The sequence below is a fragment of the Ictalurus punctatus genome, chromosome 18 (assembly GCF_001660625.3).
Source record: "Ictalurus punctatus breed USDA103 chromosome 18, Coco_2.0, whole genome shotgun sequence".
In the NCBI taxonomy this organism is placed as follows: domain Eukaryota; kingdom Metazoa; phylum Chordata; class Actinopteri; order Siluriformes; family Ictaluridae; genus Ictalurus; species Ictalurus punctatus.
The window spans coordinates 12,528,589-12,546,398 of record NC_030433.2 but is presented as its reverse complement, the minus strand read 5'-3'; the positions used below and the strand labels follow the sequence as shown (position 1 = coordinate 12,546,398).

General features: G+C 43.0%; 1 protein-coding gene across 13 annotated transcripts in view; it reads left to right on the top strand.

Annotated features, from left to right (window-relative positions):
- ankhd1 (ankyrin repeat and KH domain containing 1) overlaps nt 1-17,810 on the top strand; it is a 51,779-nt gene that overhangs the window by 9,048 nt on the left and 24,921 nt on the right. For 7 of the 13 annotated variants that reach the window (XM_053687678.1, XM_053687682.1, XM_053687681.1 and 4 more), the window contains 2 exons: nt 13,938-13,985; nt 15,460-15,552. The exons of 2 other annotated variants lie outside the window; for them this stretch is intronic. In XM_053687678.1, coding sequence (XP_053543653.1) covers nt 13,938-13,985; nt 15,460-15,552 — 141 coding nt within the window. Of the gene's footprint in view, nt 1-12,570; nt 13,796-13,937; nt 13,986-15,459; nt 15,553-17,810 lie in introns of those variants that run through there. 4 more of the 13 variants (XM_053687684.1, XM_053687688.1, XM_053687683.1 and 1 more) reach the window with 4 other exon arrangements.

Genomic DNA, 17,810 nt, shown 5'->3' with positions numbered 1-17,810 from the left:
GCGCTCTCGCGCTCTCTCTCTCTGGCTGTCTCTCTCTCGCGCTCTCTCTCTCTCTCTCTCTCTGGGTGTCTCTCTCTCGCGCTCTCTCTCTCTCTCTCTCTCTGGGTGTCTCGCTCTCTCTCTCTCTCTCTCTCTGGGTGTCTCTCTCTCGCTCTCTCTCTCTCTCTCTCTCTGGGTGTCTCTCTCTCGCGCTCTCTCTCTCTCTCTCTCTCTCTGGGTGTCTCTCTCTCTCTCTCTCGCGCTCTCTCTCTCTCTCTCTCTCTGGGTGTCTCTCTCTCGCGCTCTCTCTCTCTCTCTCTCTCTCTCTGGGTGTCTCTCTCTCTCGCGCTCTCGCGCTCTCTCTCTCTGGGTGTCTCTCTCTCGCGCTCTCTCTCTCTCTGGGTGTCTCTCTCTCTCGCGCTCTCGCGCTCTCTCTCTCTGGGTGTCTCTCTCTCTCGCGCTCTCTCTCTCTCTCTCTCTCTGGGTGTCTCTCTCTCTCTCTCTCGCGCTCTCTCTCTCTCTCTCTCTCTGGGTGTCTCTCTCTCGCGCTCTCTCTCTCTCTCTCTCTCTGGGTGTCTCTCTCTCTCTCTCTCGCGCTCTCTCTCTCTCTCTCTCTCTGGGTGTCTCTCTCTCGCGCTCTCTCTCTCTCTCTCTCTCTGGGTGTCTCTCTCTCTCGCGCTCTCGCGCTCTCTCTCTCTGGGTGTCTCTCTCTCGCGCTCTCTCTCTCTCTGGGTGTCTCTCTCTCTCGCGCTCTCGCGCTCTCTCTCTCTGGGTGTCTCTCTCTCTCGCGCTCTCTCTCTCTCTCTCTCTCTCTGGGTGTCTCTCTCTCTCTCTCTCTCGCGCTCTCTCTCTCTCTCTCTCTCTCTGGGTGTCTCTCTCTCTCTCTCTCTCTCTCTCTCTCTCTCTGGGTGTCTCTCTCTCTCTCTCTCTCTCTGGGTGTCTCTCTCTCGCGCTCTCTCTCTCTCTCTGGGTGTCTCTCTCTCGCGCTCTCTCTCTCTCTGGGTGTCTCTCTCTCTCTCTCTCGCGCTCTCTCTCTCTCTCTCTCTCTCTGGGTGTCTCTCTCTCTCTCTCTCTCTCTCTCTCTCTCTCTGGGTGTCTCTCTCTCTCTCTCTCTCTCTGGGTGTCTCTCTCTCGCGCTCTCTCTCTCTCTCTGGGTGTCTCTCTCTCGCGCTCTCTCTCTCTCTGGGTGTCTCTCTCTCGCGCTCTCTCTCTCTCTCTGGGTGTCTCTCTCTCGCGCTCTCTCTCTCTCTGGGTGTCTCTCTCTCGCGCTCTCTCTCTCTCTGGGTGTCTCTCTCTCGCGCTCTCTCTCTCTCTGGGTGTCTCTCTCTCGCGCTCTCTCTCTCTCTGGGTGTCTCTCTCTCGCGCTCTCTCTCTCTCTGGGTGTCTCTCTCTCGCGCTCTCTCTCTCTCTGGGTGTCTCTCTCTCGCGCTCTCTCTCTCTCTGGGTGTCTCTCTCTCGCGCTCTCTCTCTCTCTGGGTGTCTCTCTCTCGCGCTCTCTCTCTCTCTGGGTGTCTCTCTCTCGCGCTCTCTCTCTCTCTGGGTGTCTCTCTCTCGCGCTCTCTCTCTCTCTGGGTGTCTCTCTCTCGCGCTCTCTCTCTCTCTGGGTGTCTCTCTCTCGCGCTCTCTCTCTCTCTCTGGGTGTCTCTCTCGCTCGCGCTCTCTCTCTCTCTGGGTGTCTCTCTCGCTCGCGCTCTCTCTCTCTCTCTGGGTGTCTCTCTCGCTCGCGCTCTCTCTCTCTCTCTGGGTGTCTCTCTCGCTCGCGCTCTCTCTCTCTCTCTGGGTGTCTCTCTCGCTCGCGCTCTCTCTCTCTCTCTGGGTGTCTCTCTCGCTCGCGCTCTCTCTCTCTCTCTGGGTGTCTCTCTCGCTCGCGCTCTCTCTCTCTCTCTCTGGGTGTCTCTCTCGCTCGCGCTCTCTCTCTCTCTCTGGGTGTCTCTCTCGCTCGCGCTCTCTCTCTCTCTCTGGGTGTCTCTCTCGCTCGCGCTCTCTCTCTCTCTCTGGGTGTCTCTCTCGCTCGCGCTCTCTCTCTCTCTCTGGGTGTCTCGCTCCCTCTCTCGCTCTCTCTGGGTGTCTCGCTCCCTCTCTCGCTCTCTCTGGGTGTCTCGCTCCCTCTCTCTCTCGCTCTCTCTGGGTGTCTCGCTCCCTCTCTCTCTCGCTCTCTCTGGGTGTCTCGCTCCCTCTCTCTCTCGCTCTCTCTGGGTGTCTCGCTCCCTCTCTCTCTCGCTCTCTCTGGGTGTCTCGCTCCCTCTCTCTCTCGCTCTCTCTGGGTGTCTCGCTCCCTCTCTCTCGCTCTCTCTGGGTGTCTCGCTCCCTCTCTCTCTCGCTCTCTCTGGGTGTCTCGCTCCCTCTCTCTCTCGCTCTCTCTGGGTGTCTCGCTCCCTCTCTCTCTCGCTCTCTCTGGGTGTCTCGCTCCCTCTCTCTCTCGCTCTCTCTGGGTGTCTCGCTCACTCTCTCTCTCGCTCTCTCTGGGTGTCTCGCTCACTCTCTCTCTCGCTCTCTCTCTGGGTGTCTCGCTCCCTCTCTCTCTCGCTCTCTCTGGGTGTCTCGCTCCCTCTCTCTCTCGCTCTCTCTGGGTGTCTCGCTCACTCTCTCTCTCTCTCTCTCTCTGGGTGTCTCGCTCACTCTCTCTCTCTCTCTCTCTCTGGGTGTCTCGCTCACTCTCTCTCTCTCTCTCTCTCTGGGTGTCTCGCTCACTCTCTCTCTCTCTCTCTCTCTGGGTGTCTCGCTCACTCTCTCTCTCTCTCTCTCTCTGGGTGTCTCGCTCACTCTCTCTCTCTCTCTCTCTCTGGGTGTCTCGCTCACTCTCTCTCTCTCTCTCTCTCTGGGTGTCTCGCTCACTCTCTCTCTCTCTCTCTCTCTGGGTGTCTCGCTCACTCTCTCTCTCTCTCTCTCTCTGGGTGTCTCGCTCTCGCTCACTCTCTCTCTCTCACTCTCTCTCGGTTTCTCGCTCTCGCTCACTCTCTCTGGGTGTCTCACTCGCTCTCTCTCTCTCTCTCTCTCTCTCTCTCTCTGGGTATCTCGCTCGCTCTCTCTCTCTCTCTCTCTCTCTCTCTCTCTCTCTCTCTGGGTTTCTCGCTCTCTCTCTCTGGGTGTCTCTCTCTCGCTCACTCTCTCTCACTCTCTCTCTCTCTCTCTCTCTCTCTCTCTCTCTCTGGGTCTCTCGCTCTCTCTCTCTCTCTCTCTCTCTGGGTGTCTCACTCTGGGTCTCTCTCTGGGTCTCTCTCTCTGGGTGTCTCTCTCTCGCTCTCTCTCTCTCTGGGTGTCTCTCTCTCGCTCTCTCTCTCTCTGGGTGTCTCTCTCTCGCTCTCTCTCTCTCTTGGTGTCTCTCTCTTGCTCTCTCTCTCTCTCTTGGTGTCTCTCTCTTGCTCTCTCTCTCTCTCTTGGTGTCTCTCTCTTGCTCTCTCTCTCTCTCTGGGTGTCTCTCTCTTGCTCTCTCTCTGGGTGTCTCTCGCTCTCTCTCTCTGGGTGTCTCTCTCTCGCTCTCTCTCTCTGGGTGTCTCTCTCTCGTGCGCTCTCTCTCTGGGTGTCTCTCTCTCGCTCTCTCTCTGGGTGTCTCTCTCTCTCTCTTTGGGTGTCTCTCTCTCTCGCTCTCTCTCACTCTCTCTGGGTGTCTCTCTCTGGGTGTGTCTCTCTCTCCCTCTCTGTGTCTCAAAAAAAAATGCAGCATGTCAATTCACCATGAAAGCAGAAAGCGTAAACTCTTCTGTCTTGACAACGTTCCTGTGCTGATAAACTTCACAAAGCATCATGACAATTACTAGCTCATCATTCATGTTACAGCTGGAAGCTGTACTTTCCTATTTGTACTTTTATTGGGGGGGGAAAATCACACGCTACAATCAATCAGATTTGAGCATTCAGTTGCGCTGTGGTATAAAGTGCATCAACTTTGCATATAGTAAAGTTGCCGGGAAAATGGGTTTGGTTTCACTCAGAAACGTACTTCTGTACAGCTGTAAGTTAAGTACGTTTGGTTGCTTTCTTTGTGACGGAATTGCTCGTTGTCAATGACCAATAGTGTCCGATGGTCAAGAACGTACTGGTTAAGTGGTGCAAAGGAAAACGTTTGCCCTCGACTAAAATCGCGAGTTTGAGTCCCATCAATGACACGTTCATCCATCACCAGGAGCAATGGGAGCAAAATTGGCTATGTTCTCTGTGTGGGAGGGGCTGCATTTTCTCTCTCTCTCTCTCTCTCTCTCTCTCTCTCTCTCTCTCTCTCTCTCTCTCACTCTCTCTCTCTCTCATGCTCTCTCGCTCTCGTCTTCCTTGTCAATCACAGTGACACCAGCCAGTCATGGGTGTCTGTGAGGTCATGTATGTGGAAGAGGCCGTATTACGCTTTCCTCTGAGTGTGTTGCGCTGCTCTGTGAAACGCGTGTCTTGGGAAGGTTACAAGGTTACCTGAGGATGCTTGGTATTTATCCCAGAGCACAGTTTGTAGTCTGTTTGGCCTTGATTGCTGTTATTAATTGTGAAACATGGCCAGCTCACTGTGCTCTGTCTCTTAGTGCTACTGTGTACATTAGGCTTACGCTAACTAGTATTGTCTGGTAATGGGATCTGTGTATTTTTATTTAAACAATTCAGACTAAACGAGCATAGTATCGAACAGACATCTGATACTAGTATCTGTACCAACCCCTCGCTAAATTAATCACAAGAATGGAGGTTTGTTGAGTGGAACAAATAATCCTTAGATTATTCATCTGCGTTCAGTGTCGGTGAGTTTTGATTGAGAAGAGCAGCAAAAGAATGTCCAAAGTTAGTTGGTTTATTTTAATTAAAGGTTGTGTAAATTCTACCAGGGCAATAGTGAAATATTAAACATTAGTATGTGTAAAAAGTGTGTCTAGAACGAGTTCCTCATTGGTTAGTGGCCTAACCCAGAATTTACCTGAGGGGTGGGAGGCATGGGAAAACACACAAAGCAGATTTTGAGTTCAGCAGTCTCTGAGCGATCGATGCTGCTCTGATATTTTCATATGCGTTCCATTTTCTTGCTGATGAATCGTGTTGTGTGAACGTCTGTACAACTAGTAGCAAGAACAGCACTGAGAAACAACCAATGAAAGCTTGAGATGAATCAAATGTATTTCCTGCGATGTGCAGCAGATCCCTGAATCCAGTTGATCATCCAGGATAAAATGTAAAAACCATAATGATGCTTTGTCATACCCAAATGTTTTTTAGGAATAGCAGAAATAAAAACAAACATGGCATTCTTCACATTCGCTGTACCTCTGGTTCTCTCAGCAGAACAGACGATCCTCAGATCATGTTCAAGTTCACTTTGTCATTTCAACCATATACAGCTGCTACAGTACACAGTGGAATGAAACAACGTTCCTCCAGGACCATGATGCTACATAAAACACACTAACCACATGAGACGCCTCCGAACTAAATAAGAACTACACACTTTTACATAACGTGCACGTGCAAACGTGTGCTAACAACAGGAAGACTGTACAGTATTACTAAAACAGGACAACAGGCACAGTAAGTGACAATGTAGACCAGCACACAGTTTTAGTGTGGAAGTGTCCGAGATAACAGGTAGTGCAAAAAGATAGGTGCCAGAGAGTAACACTTTATCACATCTGCATAACCAAGCCTTCCTCCACATCTTTCTGATTGCAGTTGTGTTTCCACCGAAATTACCCTGAACAGTTAGTCCCAGGAACTTTTTTTTCAAGGGACCATTTGGTTCCTCCAGAGCTTTGTTGACTGCGTTTCCATTGCAGTCTAAAGTACCGTTTAGATTAGGCAAATTAGTCTGGTGATGTATGACTGCATGCGACAAGCCCTTTGTGAGGATATGAAGCCTCAAGTATGCTACAATCAAACTGATTGACACAAAGTGAGCTGATTTTAATGACGGAACAATGTAAAATGTTTGTTCAGCTCATAAAAAACCACATAGCAGGCTCTGGTTGGAACAGTAATAAGAGTTCGCTGCAACTAAACTCCTGGTCTAGTGGTTAGGATTCAGTGCTTTCACTGCCACGGTCCAGGTTCGATTTCCAGTCACGGAATTAATTATTTTTTAAATCTTTGCGTAAAGGTTTGTGTTTTAAAAATTGATAGTCTATTTTCTGAACTCTGATAACGACACAGCAACTGCAAGCGCCGTTTTCATTTCCTGCTGTATTTCGTCCTCGGCAGAATAGTTAGGGCCTGAACCTCGTCGTCGGTCTATCAGTCATATTTATTAATAAACTATGTTTATTCGAATCGCAATAAACTGTCACTGTACGCACCGTTACAGACTTTTAAAAATGGTGATTGGAAAATATATGCTGTATGCTCTCAACCATTCAGCACTCCCCAAAGGTCCTGAACTTTGGAAAAAAGTACCACCTCCCAAGTAGGGACTTTCTGTGGGGGAAATATTTTACCCGGAACTTAATTTAGAGCTTGGTCCCTGCGGTGGAAACACACAGGGGACCTCCAAAAGCCCCTAGTTCCTCGTAGGGATGAAACGGTTAATGGTTTCACGATAAACCTCGATAAAATTCTCCAGCGGTTAGTATTACCGTGTCACATTTAATTATTAAAACCGTGCACAATTTTCGTGATTTGTAAAACTCCCAGCATGGCGTGTCTGACACAGGCGCAGCATGCAACATTTTTTTGAGCGTGAAAACGGACATTACAATTAAACTGATTTCGAAGACATATCGTTGTCTCATAATTATTCATGATCCTGTGTGTTCTTATCCTATGAGAAGATGCTGTCTCTTAATTATTCATGACCACACGTGGTGCTTTCCTACAGATGTAGTAGATGAGAGACGCATTCAAATGGGGCGCAGGTGTTTGTTTCAGAGGTGCAAAAGTTCAAGTGTGTTTATTCGGGAGAGCTATGAGAATTGGAGAAAGGTGGACTTCGGACTTGTTGCGGTACTCAGTCCCGAGGACTTCTCTATCTCTTCAAATGAGGTATGTGTCTAATTTTAACCGTGACAATTTTATTTGCCTTTTGAGCTAATTAAACTGCTTAAAGCATCGTAGGCCATCGCGTGCAAAACTATACGACAAGAGTCCACGTTGAAGGGAAGAGACTTTGCCTTTTTATTCATGCAAAGCTCGAGCCTATTAGCTAACTATTATTCCGACACTTCTCCCATCTGCGCTACCACCGGCTCGAGGAAAATAATATAATAAAATATAAAAACCGTTCATATGCTATATAGTATTAATATAATATCATATTAATGCTCCATGGGCCATTGCATGTAAATTTATGCAACGAGAGTCTGTGTTGAAGGGAAGAACCTTCGCCTTTTTATTCATGAAAAGCTCAAGCCTATTAGCTATCTACTATTCCAACAATTCTCTCTTCCGTGCTGCCTCTGGTATCATGTTTTCCTCCATAGTCACACCGGGGCTAGTGATTTAAATAGACAGGGCGTAGGACCTGCACTGTACATCAACATCTGTATCTGCACTGTACATATACATCTACATCTGTATCTATCTATTGTGTCTCCATTTAGCCCTGGAGATTCAGGAGGAGAGAAGTCCTATGCCTCATCAGCAAACTTTGTCACTATCCATCTTTTTAAAAAAAAAATTATTTATTTGTTTATTTTTTGAGTGTTCTGAAGGCTCGCCTCCCTCTTCCTCTCCTGCCTTTTCATGCCACGCCCCCTCCCCGTCCCTTCTTCTCACAGCCATCCACGGCCATTTAAGCTGCATTTTTCAAAAAAGTTGAGAGGTGGACTTGAGCTGAAAGAGGGAGGTTTCATGACCATTTAAAGCAATTGCCACCCCGTATTGCCAATAATTTGAAAGTGAAATGCACACCGGCTGCACAGGTATTCATAAGCGATTGCACCTTTGTGTTCTCTCGTCACCCTCTTCCAATTTTTGCCACCAAGGACACTTGTTTTTTATACATGTCGTATGTATTTCTTTTATTTCTTACTCCTGCTTTTCAAACATGAGGCACATTAGGCAAACATGTACAATCATACTTGTATACCTTTAGTGTTGAGCTTTAGATACTTTTATAAATGTTTGACAGACTTCTTATGAACCTTGAAAACCTGTTTAAGAAATATTGAGTCGTTGGCTCACCATTTCATTTGTTCGTTCCAGATTTATACCCATTACAAAAACTACACTATAGTAATACCGTCAGTGTAAATTGAGTCAGATGAGGAAAAATATGCTATAAAACATGTCAATGTTCCTGTGCTGCTGTGAATCATCCTGGGAAGCCTGTAACAGTCGGCGCTCTTGGGTTTGAATTTAGTTGGAAATTTATAATCGTACGTCAGCTCAAGTGTGTCCAACATCATTGTGCCTGAAAGGAGTACAGCCGAAGACGTTTTCCCGGCTAGTTTGAGATAATCGTCTGCAGACAGATGGAGACACCTGATCATAAAGCATGACGCACCCCGTAGCTGTGTTTACATGGACGACAATAATCCACTTTTAACCCGATCAAGAAACTACCATGTAAACAGCAATTTTTACTCACCTTAATCTAATTAAGGTCATACTCGAAGTAAGCAATAATCGAATTAAGACAGGTGGAGTACTCCTGTTTTAGTCGGATTATGGATGTGTATTATAGACATGTAAACACCTTAATCACATTATGAATGTCGTGAGTTTTCACGGCATTTTGCGACAGGACACGATCACACATGGCAGTTCCCAACATTTTACGACGAACAAGAGAGTTCGGCTGCGTCCCAAACCACATATTTGCCTACTATAGGCCTGTAGTGGGGAAAAATACATGTATCTCGGCTACTATATAGACGGTAAGTACGCGGTTTGAGACGCAGCCCACGGCTTCAAGCAGTTGTCTATTAGCACTTGTAGCATCACAAATAATTAATTGCACTTAAATCATTAAAATCGCATTTCATTTTGTATTCAGTACTACCCTGAATAAGCTACTACATATAACAGATGTTTACTTATAGTCCACAAGACACAATACTAACTGAATTTACCCAAATGAACCAGTTCAAACGTTTACATACGCTTGATTCTCAATACTATGCATCATTACCTGGCTGATCAACAGCTGTGTTTATGTTTTGTGATAGTTGATAGTCCCCTCAACAGTTAAGATTGGGGAAATGGTACAGTGAAGATACAGGGCGTTTAGGTGCGTTTACGCTAATAAGCATATAAGTCCGATTGTTGAGTCTGAATTGGAGTGAAATTTGATGCTTTTGGTTTGCTTCCTATGTCAGTCCCTCCAGGATGCAGCAATTATTTATTTATTTATTTATTTATTTATTTATTTATTTATTTTATTAAATTGATTTTTTTTTAAAGAACTTTATTTTATTTTTTTGGCAATAGCAGAAATGAACGCTAAACTCTAGTAAACGCCGCAATATTCTGAGGATCGTTCAGCTTTTCAAAATTACCACTGATTTAGGTCAAGGTGCGTCATGTGACGTCACCACAACACACATTCAGTCAAAGCCCTTTTGGATTCATGTGCGTCGAACATGAGTACAGCTAAGAGGTCTCATTTACTAACAAACAGCACTGCGAAAGACCGTGAAAAACAATTTCATGCCATTGCGATTTCGTCAAGTAGTTTTCTGCAATTAAAAAAAAGCACAAAAAACTCTACAAATTGCATCTCAAACTTCGAAAAAAGCTGCTGCAAAATCAAGCATTTTTGGCTGCAACAATCACCAAAACACCTCAGTGAAATCCCATACGGATTGTTATGGCGTTTTTCGTCACTGTGTATAATTAAATGACTTTAAATGGACAAAAAATGTTGGCTGAGGGAAGTATGCATAAAACTCCTTCATTCATAGGTCAGAAATATTATTGGAAAATGGAAACAAATGGGGGGAAACGGGAGCAAACCCTGTCAGTTGCGGGTAGAAATCCTCACTCGAGCATTGAGAACAGAGAGCTGTGCTCAATACGTTTTCTAGATAACCAAAAACATTTTGAGCATCAGATTAAACTCTATTTATTTTTTTTGTTTTTGACGGCCCAAATCTCCATTGCGTTTCCGCAGTTCTACATATCTGTCGAAAGAGAATTTTCCTAATACCAGTTACCTTATCTAGATGAACTTCTGACTCGAGCGCGAGTCTTGTGAGCCAATAGAAATGCCAAAGATGGAACCGGGATCTATTTATTTGGGGAATGATGGAAGAACACTAACAATTAAATAGCGCTCGGCCTGGACCATGTCTGTACATCCGCAGGAAACTGTTTTTCCTCTGTGAATGCACGCCCACCAGAACCAGGATGCTGTAGATGTGTGTAACACAATAGGTTTGATCTTTTTTAGATTCTCTTTTACATATTGGTTTGGTCATAAAAAGCATTTCACTACGTGTCATACTATGTATGCGACAAATAAAATATGAGTTGATTTGATTTGACAGGGCAGGATCACATGATCAGTCTAAATGCTGTCAAAAAAAGTGTCTGGATCTGAGTGGGAGAAACTGAAACGTGTTAACTGCATGCAAAAATCTGGAATGTGTTTTGCATTTCTGTATGAACAGACTGGCTTTTAGTGATAAAAGCACAGTGTAAGATGTCGTGTGTCACCATTTGCTATTTTCTTCAGGTTATCATACATTATTTTATAATTATTATTTTTTAAATATTTTGTGTTTGAGCAGACAAGTTAGATTTGTTTCATATTTTTCTTTCATGTAACAAAAGTACAATATACTAGCTTGTTTTTAATGATATAATTTACGCAGTCAAGATTGGACTGGCTTGTTGAGTATCTGATAACATCAGCGTGAGCAAACCTAATCCCAGATTAGTGGAAGCATTCAGCAGCTGTTTCAGAGCCGAATGATAAGTAAATGATTACAGTTTCAATCACGTAGTTATTTTACTCAGTCTTGCACTAGTCTCCTGATTATTTCTAACAATAACATATATTTCAGTTCTTTCAACTTTCACAAAGCTCTAATTTAAATGTATTTGCAATGTTTCTGCAAATACCTTTTGTTTTATATACAAATATAAACATATTTACAAAACATATATACAAATTTGTTTTATATACAAATATAAAAAGTGTCTCTTTATTTATTTATTTATTTATTTATTTATTTATTTGAAAAAAGGAAATTCCCAAATCTAAAATGGTGGGGTTTTTTTTCCCAGTTGTTGAATCAGTATTTGTGGATTACATTAATGCTTTTCCTTTTTATTTGGATTTGAGATGTTAATTTTGCAGGTCTGATTAATGATAAATGTGAGATTTCACAATAGAGTTTGGGGGATGTAACAAAAATATCATAACACAGTTCCTCCAGGATTTTGTGATTTTTGCGATTGCAGAAATTAACGCAAAATCAAGCGAACTCTGCAATATTCGGAGGAGCTTGCAGTTTCAGTGTTACGCAGATTTTCCACAGATTTGGGCGAAGACACGTCAAGTGGCGTCATCACAATGTGCATTCAGCCAAAGCCCTCTGGGACACGTGCGTTGAACACGAGTCCATCTGAATGCTCTCGTTTACCAACAATCACTGCAAAAGACCATGCAAAACAATTCCGCCAATTCATGTAGTTTTTCCGCAGAAAAAAGCACAAAACTTTTTAAGTTGCGATAAAATAAAATAAATAAAAAAAACGATTCAGGGCTCTACAGTGCGACCATTTCACTCGCATTTGTGACTGAAAGTATTTTGTGTGACTGTGAAAAAGTATTTGCGCGCACCGGTGCGAGTGACCTGTTTGGAGTTGTATAATACAATCGGAACAAAAATTAAAACCCCAAAATGCATGTACACCGGGCAAAAGTTACTTTCACACTGCTTTTCACCTCCTCAGTCAACAGAACAAGTGTGTAAATAAGGCAGAGAAGCCATTATGATGAGAGTGACACTGTACATCATCTGCTTCAACTTCCCGATAACACAAACCGCCATCTTTTACTGATCCCGCAAAATGACCTGAACCTGCAGCTGTGACCTGCTCGTGTAGACACAGCGGCGTCGGGCGGAGTATATTAATAATAATGCTAATGCTACAAGGTAGGTTTTAATTCAAACTTCTTTATTAAATAATTCCTCACCAATCATAATCAAGAGTAGCAACTGATCAGTGTGTAAACATACAGTACACTGCCGCTGTCCTTCACTCTCTTCACCAACTCGTCCCAACTCGTCCCAACTCACACGCACGGCGCATTCACTTCATTTATACTCACGGTTGCCAGATATCACTAGAAAAGTCAACTGCAGTTTTTATGTTTTGATTTAATCCCCCAAAAAACATATTATCAGCAGACATGGCAACACTGTACTGGGGAAACTGATCTCAAAGGAACAACTGATCAACAAACAAAAAAAACTAATAAAATGTAACGAAAATGTGCTTAGTTATAAATAAATCATCTAATATAAAAACATAGATATTATAATAACTTCATAAAATATCAATAAAATGAGAAATGAAGTAATGTTTAATTACTATGGGTTGCACTTGATATCAATTTGACATTAAGCCTAGTTCGCTATCTCCTTAGAAGGCTATTGGCCTTTTTCCTAATATGGATCATTTTTGTGTTGGTCTACTTTTAATTAGGACTCTTTATTGTTTTTAAGATATTTAAAAATAATCATTTATGCTGTTTGTCAATTAACCAACAGTATTTCTCATTGCTATTATTTTAATTCAATTAACATTAACCATGAGCAGAGAGCTTACGTTTAACTGTTTATGACAGAACTCCTGATTAAAGTTTAAACAAGAAAGGATTGGTATCTGGATCGGTTTCGGTTGTAAAAATCCTGATAGGTGCATCCCTAATGAACACCATTACACTCAAGTGCTTTGCATCTGACGGGTAAATGAACTCACCCAGTGACATCCTATATGAGGTTATTCAGATATATACACAATATACACAGAGCGGTTCGAGAACTGACTCCAGCCCAGAACCATGACAGTGGAAAATGTCTAATAGTGTAGCTTTAAATATATTTAAAAGGAGCAGAATTCAAAGACTGAACTTTGAGGTTTTTTGTATTTGTTTACAAGGTGCAACCGGTTAATGGTGGTTGTTGTGTTTTTGCATACAGTCTGTAAAATTAACTGAAAATATTACATTTGTTTATCAGAAGGTAAATGAATTTGTCATGGCTCACACCATGTTCCTAAATTCTGTCATAATTGATAAGCTCAAGTTTTCTCATGCCTTCTTGTGTGTTATATTGTGGCATATTAACACTACCATCTCTTTAAAAAAAAAAAAAAAAAAACGTTGACCATGCTCCTAAATTTTTGTAATTAGGAGTGTGCTCCTAAAAGAAATTGTTACTGTAGAGCCCTGCTATTTGTTGCACTGCAGGTGATTAAGGTTCATGTAGGATACAGAAACGAGCGGTAAACTGAAACGTGTGTTACGAAATACAACACACCTTATTTTTGTCCATCTTAAAGCTACGGAAACAGCGTCTTCCGACAGACATTTAAGTCATCCCACTTGATGGCTATCGGAGAATCCTGATCCTATCAGCACACCTAATCTGCTGAACATTGGTTTTACTTGTCTGATAATTTTTAACGTGCAAGTTGCGTTAAGGTCATTTTATAGTGAATTTGTAGAGGGCACTGATTGAATGACTGCACTGTACTGTACACAACAATGTGTCGCTTCACTACTAAAGCCGAGGAATATAAGCGTAGAACCCGAGCACAACAATATCTATTCTCCCTTAAACCTAAACAGAGCAGGGTTGTGGGAAAGGTTGCCCCCCCCCCCCCCCCCCCCCCCCCCCTTGTTTTTCCAGTTGTTTTAGGGTGGCGGAAAAGAACGAGGAACCCGAGTTGTGTCTTTGAGGTACACTAAGTCACTGCAGCACAAGATAATCTTTCATCCAAACTGTAGTCATCTGTTTACTGGTGTGTGTTTGTAGCCCGAACACAGCAGATCTCACAATAGTAACTGGAATATTCCTTTTGTGTGTGTGTTTGTGTGTTAGCTAAGCTGGAGGAAAAACACCCTATCTTGCTTTCAGAGCGTTGATGAGGTAATAAGATTCCCTTATTGGACATGAAGTCTCTCATGACTCAGCCTCTCCCTTACTCTATCTCTATATGTGTTTTCTCCCCATCTGAATCTGAAAACTCTCCAACTTCCTCGCACCTTGCTTTTCTTTTTTTCTTTTCTTTTTTCTTCTGCGACACATATATGTACATCCTACGAGTAGAGTGTAGAGCAGGAAAGTATAAGTGTTCACCATCTGAGCTCTGCATGTTTTTAATTATTCTGGCCACAGATGGACTTTTTGCTGACCACACCCACCCTCGCTGCCTTACTCACCATTTTTTTGTGGGTCATCTCCTCTTGGCACTGCTTGATTTTCTGTCCAAATGTTTTCATGGAAGACCCCTTCCATTTAGTCTCTAATTTTGTACATCCCTTTTTGCACATTCTTGCACATATTATTTTTATTTCTTATCTTCAAAATTTTTTTTTTAGTGTTTAATGCACAGTCTTGGGTATAAACAAGAGTGGCAGCATGTCATATGTTGTATTTTGTTTTCCAGTCTTCTGTTCGCTGTCCTTTTGCGAGGAAATGCCAATCTCTAGATGATACAAACCAACTAACTAACTCAGCTAACTGAGTTCGCAGTCATTTTATAGTGTGTGAGCTTAGAGGTCTGAAATGAGGCCCAATAAAAGAAAATAAAATGAAGTCCAAAAACATGTATACATTCTCATGTGGCTGATGGGACACGTGTACCGGACAAGCACTTCCCCGTGGTGATGCAGCATGCTTGTGGGGGAAAAGATGCTGAATTATTTACACATGGATGTCATTTAACTGCACTCAGGAACTGGCTGGTCTGCCTTTTTGCATTATGATCATGTCATGAAAGAAACCCATGTTATTTTGCTTTTAATGTATGCGAATTATCATGAATCATATTATCGTAGTTGTACATTTCAGTCAGTCATTGATGTCTCATGTAGTTTTCATTTCCTGATCCCCCCTCCCCCCGGTGAAAATCCAATATGCTTTTGTTTGATAGCGAAATCGGTTTGTCTAGAAGTTCTAAGAGGCGTTAAATCCTTTCCGTGCTTAGCCACATGTATTTAAATCGTCATTAGCATGATGGTAACCTTTTTTATTTTATATTACTGGGTTTCTGTTTATTTCTGTATATATGAATAAGGTTCATAACCAAGGAAAGGTCTGTTGAAATGCATGTGGTACATTGAAGTCCATGTGTGCGCTGTGTGTAAGAAAGGGAATACTGAAGTGTTAAATTAGATTACATTACGTTTAATGTCATTATAGGCTCCCATGCTCACTGTAGTCAAAGTCACTAGTAATTATGTAGATTAGTTTTGTCGTGTGCCTGAGCTGCTGCTCCTCTTGATAACAAGAGCTTCTGTGGGTCAACAACACTCTCTCACTCTCTCTCTCACTCTCTCTCACACACACCCCTGCATATGCTTGAGTGTTGCATGTTGTTTGTGTGTGTGTGTGTACACAGGACGTTGTGCCTTGGGGGTGGAGCAGCAGGTATGCAGAGGTCAAGGACGTGGCTAGGGAAGGGGAGGGACAACCCACTGATCGGCTCGTCTTGGTGCTTACTGTAATTCCTCTGAAGCTCAGGGCCTAAATATTGCACATTTCATCTCTAGGCAATACACCTACAGGCCCGGACCTTGTGGCCCACGTGAACTTTGTCACCAGAGCCCTCTTGTGTTAATTAACCGGCTTTGCTGGACTAGAAGTAGTGGCGGGACACACATTTTATCATCCGGTCCTTAATATGTGAAGGTTAAAAATAGAAACTGGTTGGAGCACAGCTGAACACAAGTTAGGAACTATTGTTACCATTGGTCATGATGAAATGAACCAGAAATAGGGATGTTATGGTTTAAAATAGTGGCAGTCTGAGAACCTAGTCTTCAAATATCACTTGTGGTTTTATGGAAAATTCTTGTTTATAACAAAATCCAAAAGGAAAAAAGATGTAATCTACTAAATATACTTCTTTCATAGAGATTTTTGGACTGTGTAAAAAAATTAAATAAATAATAAAAAAAAAAGGTCCACATTTATCATGGTGTCGTTATTAAGCTGAAGGGAGAGCCCCAAAAAATTTTTACCTAGCAAAGCAGGTGTGTTTAATTCTGGTCAGCAATGCCATGTTCTGTAGGTTTGATCATGGTTGTGTAAGATGAAATCACAAACATGCTAGGACCGGAATCAGAGGTAGCAATGTAACGTGTTCACAGCATTTCAATAAGGTTTGCTCAGCTAAAGGGTTTTCATTGCAGCCACGTCACATCTGTGGAGAAATTAAGGCCCAGATCATACCCAGTATTAACATGCGTCCTGGGTGATCGGCTCACAAATGGTCGGCATTAAGTGCAGGTGTGAATGGGGTCTAATACTTCTCGAAGCTGCATCATGGTCCACATCACATTTGTAGAGTGAGAACACACGTGTCCCACACAGGAATGAAGAACCAGCTAATAGACTGCATCATTGCCCTAGCCATTAAATACGTACATAAAAGTGACGCTGTAACAGCAGAGACAAAAGCAGCCGCTTTTCATCACTTCATTCGTGAGCTTCATGAGCAGATCAAAAACGATTAATCCATTTTGAACAGTCCTAAGGTTGCATGAGAGATTATTTCTGTCTGAAAATAAATGCAGCAGATGACGAGCTAAAAGATGTGCATGACAGCCTTTCTCCAGCCTTTCTCCAGAAATACAACCCCAATTCCGAAAAAGTTGGGACAGTATGGAAAATGCAAAAAAAAAAAAAAAAAAGTCATTTGAAAATTCACTTCACCCTGTACTAGGGCTGTCACGAGAACCGATACTTCAGTACCAATTCGGTACTAACATTCTTAAAAGGTGATGGTACTTGTTTTTCTGCAGTAGTGTATGTACCGCTTCTTATGAGGGTACTGAGGTTGCAGTTCTACCGAGGGGGCAGCAAATACGCGCAAGCGTTTTAGTTGGTCCACAAGTGGTGAAGAACAACAACTACAAGCACACGGGAAAAACTACAGAAGTTTAGCTCCACCTGCCTTGTTGAGAGGTGGTATGGAATATTTAAAATACTTTGCATTCGAGGCGGATTACAACAAACATATAATTGATGCTGTGAAGCTGGTGTGCAACCAATGCTTTCGTTCATTTCAAACAAAGCGAGGAAACACCTGGAATGTGGCGAAGCACCTGAAAGATGGTCCTATATTATGTTAGTTTCAGGTATCTAGCGTTGTAGCCGTGAAACCAGTCAATGATATGCTCCATGTAATGTTTGCGATAGCCAGTCATTTGTTAACGACGCTAAAATATTGCAGTGTTATAAACTACCTCCGAATGGGCCCCATGCATCGCCATTCAGCCCGTGTCCTGTCAGCTAAATGTAGCCTAATGTCACTAATAATTATTGAAGTGTTAATGCTTTTAATAAATATTTTTGCACCTGCCACCATATCAGTGAATTTAAACTAATGCCTGCATTCGGAGTATAAGGTGTGCGTGCGTGCATGTGTTTAGGAGTGCACCTCCACTGTAGCCTCCACTCATTGTCAGACAGTGTTTGATAACTAAAATACCCCCCCCCTCCCTTTTTTGCCAGTATCAGCCAGAGGAGGATCTCCTCCAGGAGAGTTTTTAATTAAATTTTTTTAATTAAATTTTTATACCACACTGTGGTATTGACTTTGGTATCGAGTATCATGTACTTTTGGTGGTATCGGCACTGACTACTAGATTTTTGGTATCATGACATCCCTACCCTGTACTATATTGAAAACACGTTATTAACACATTATTTGATGTTTTACTTTGTGAATTTTATTTATTTTTGAAA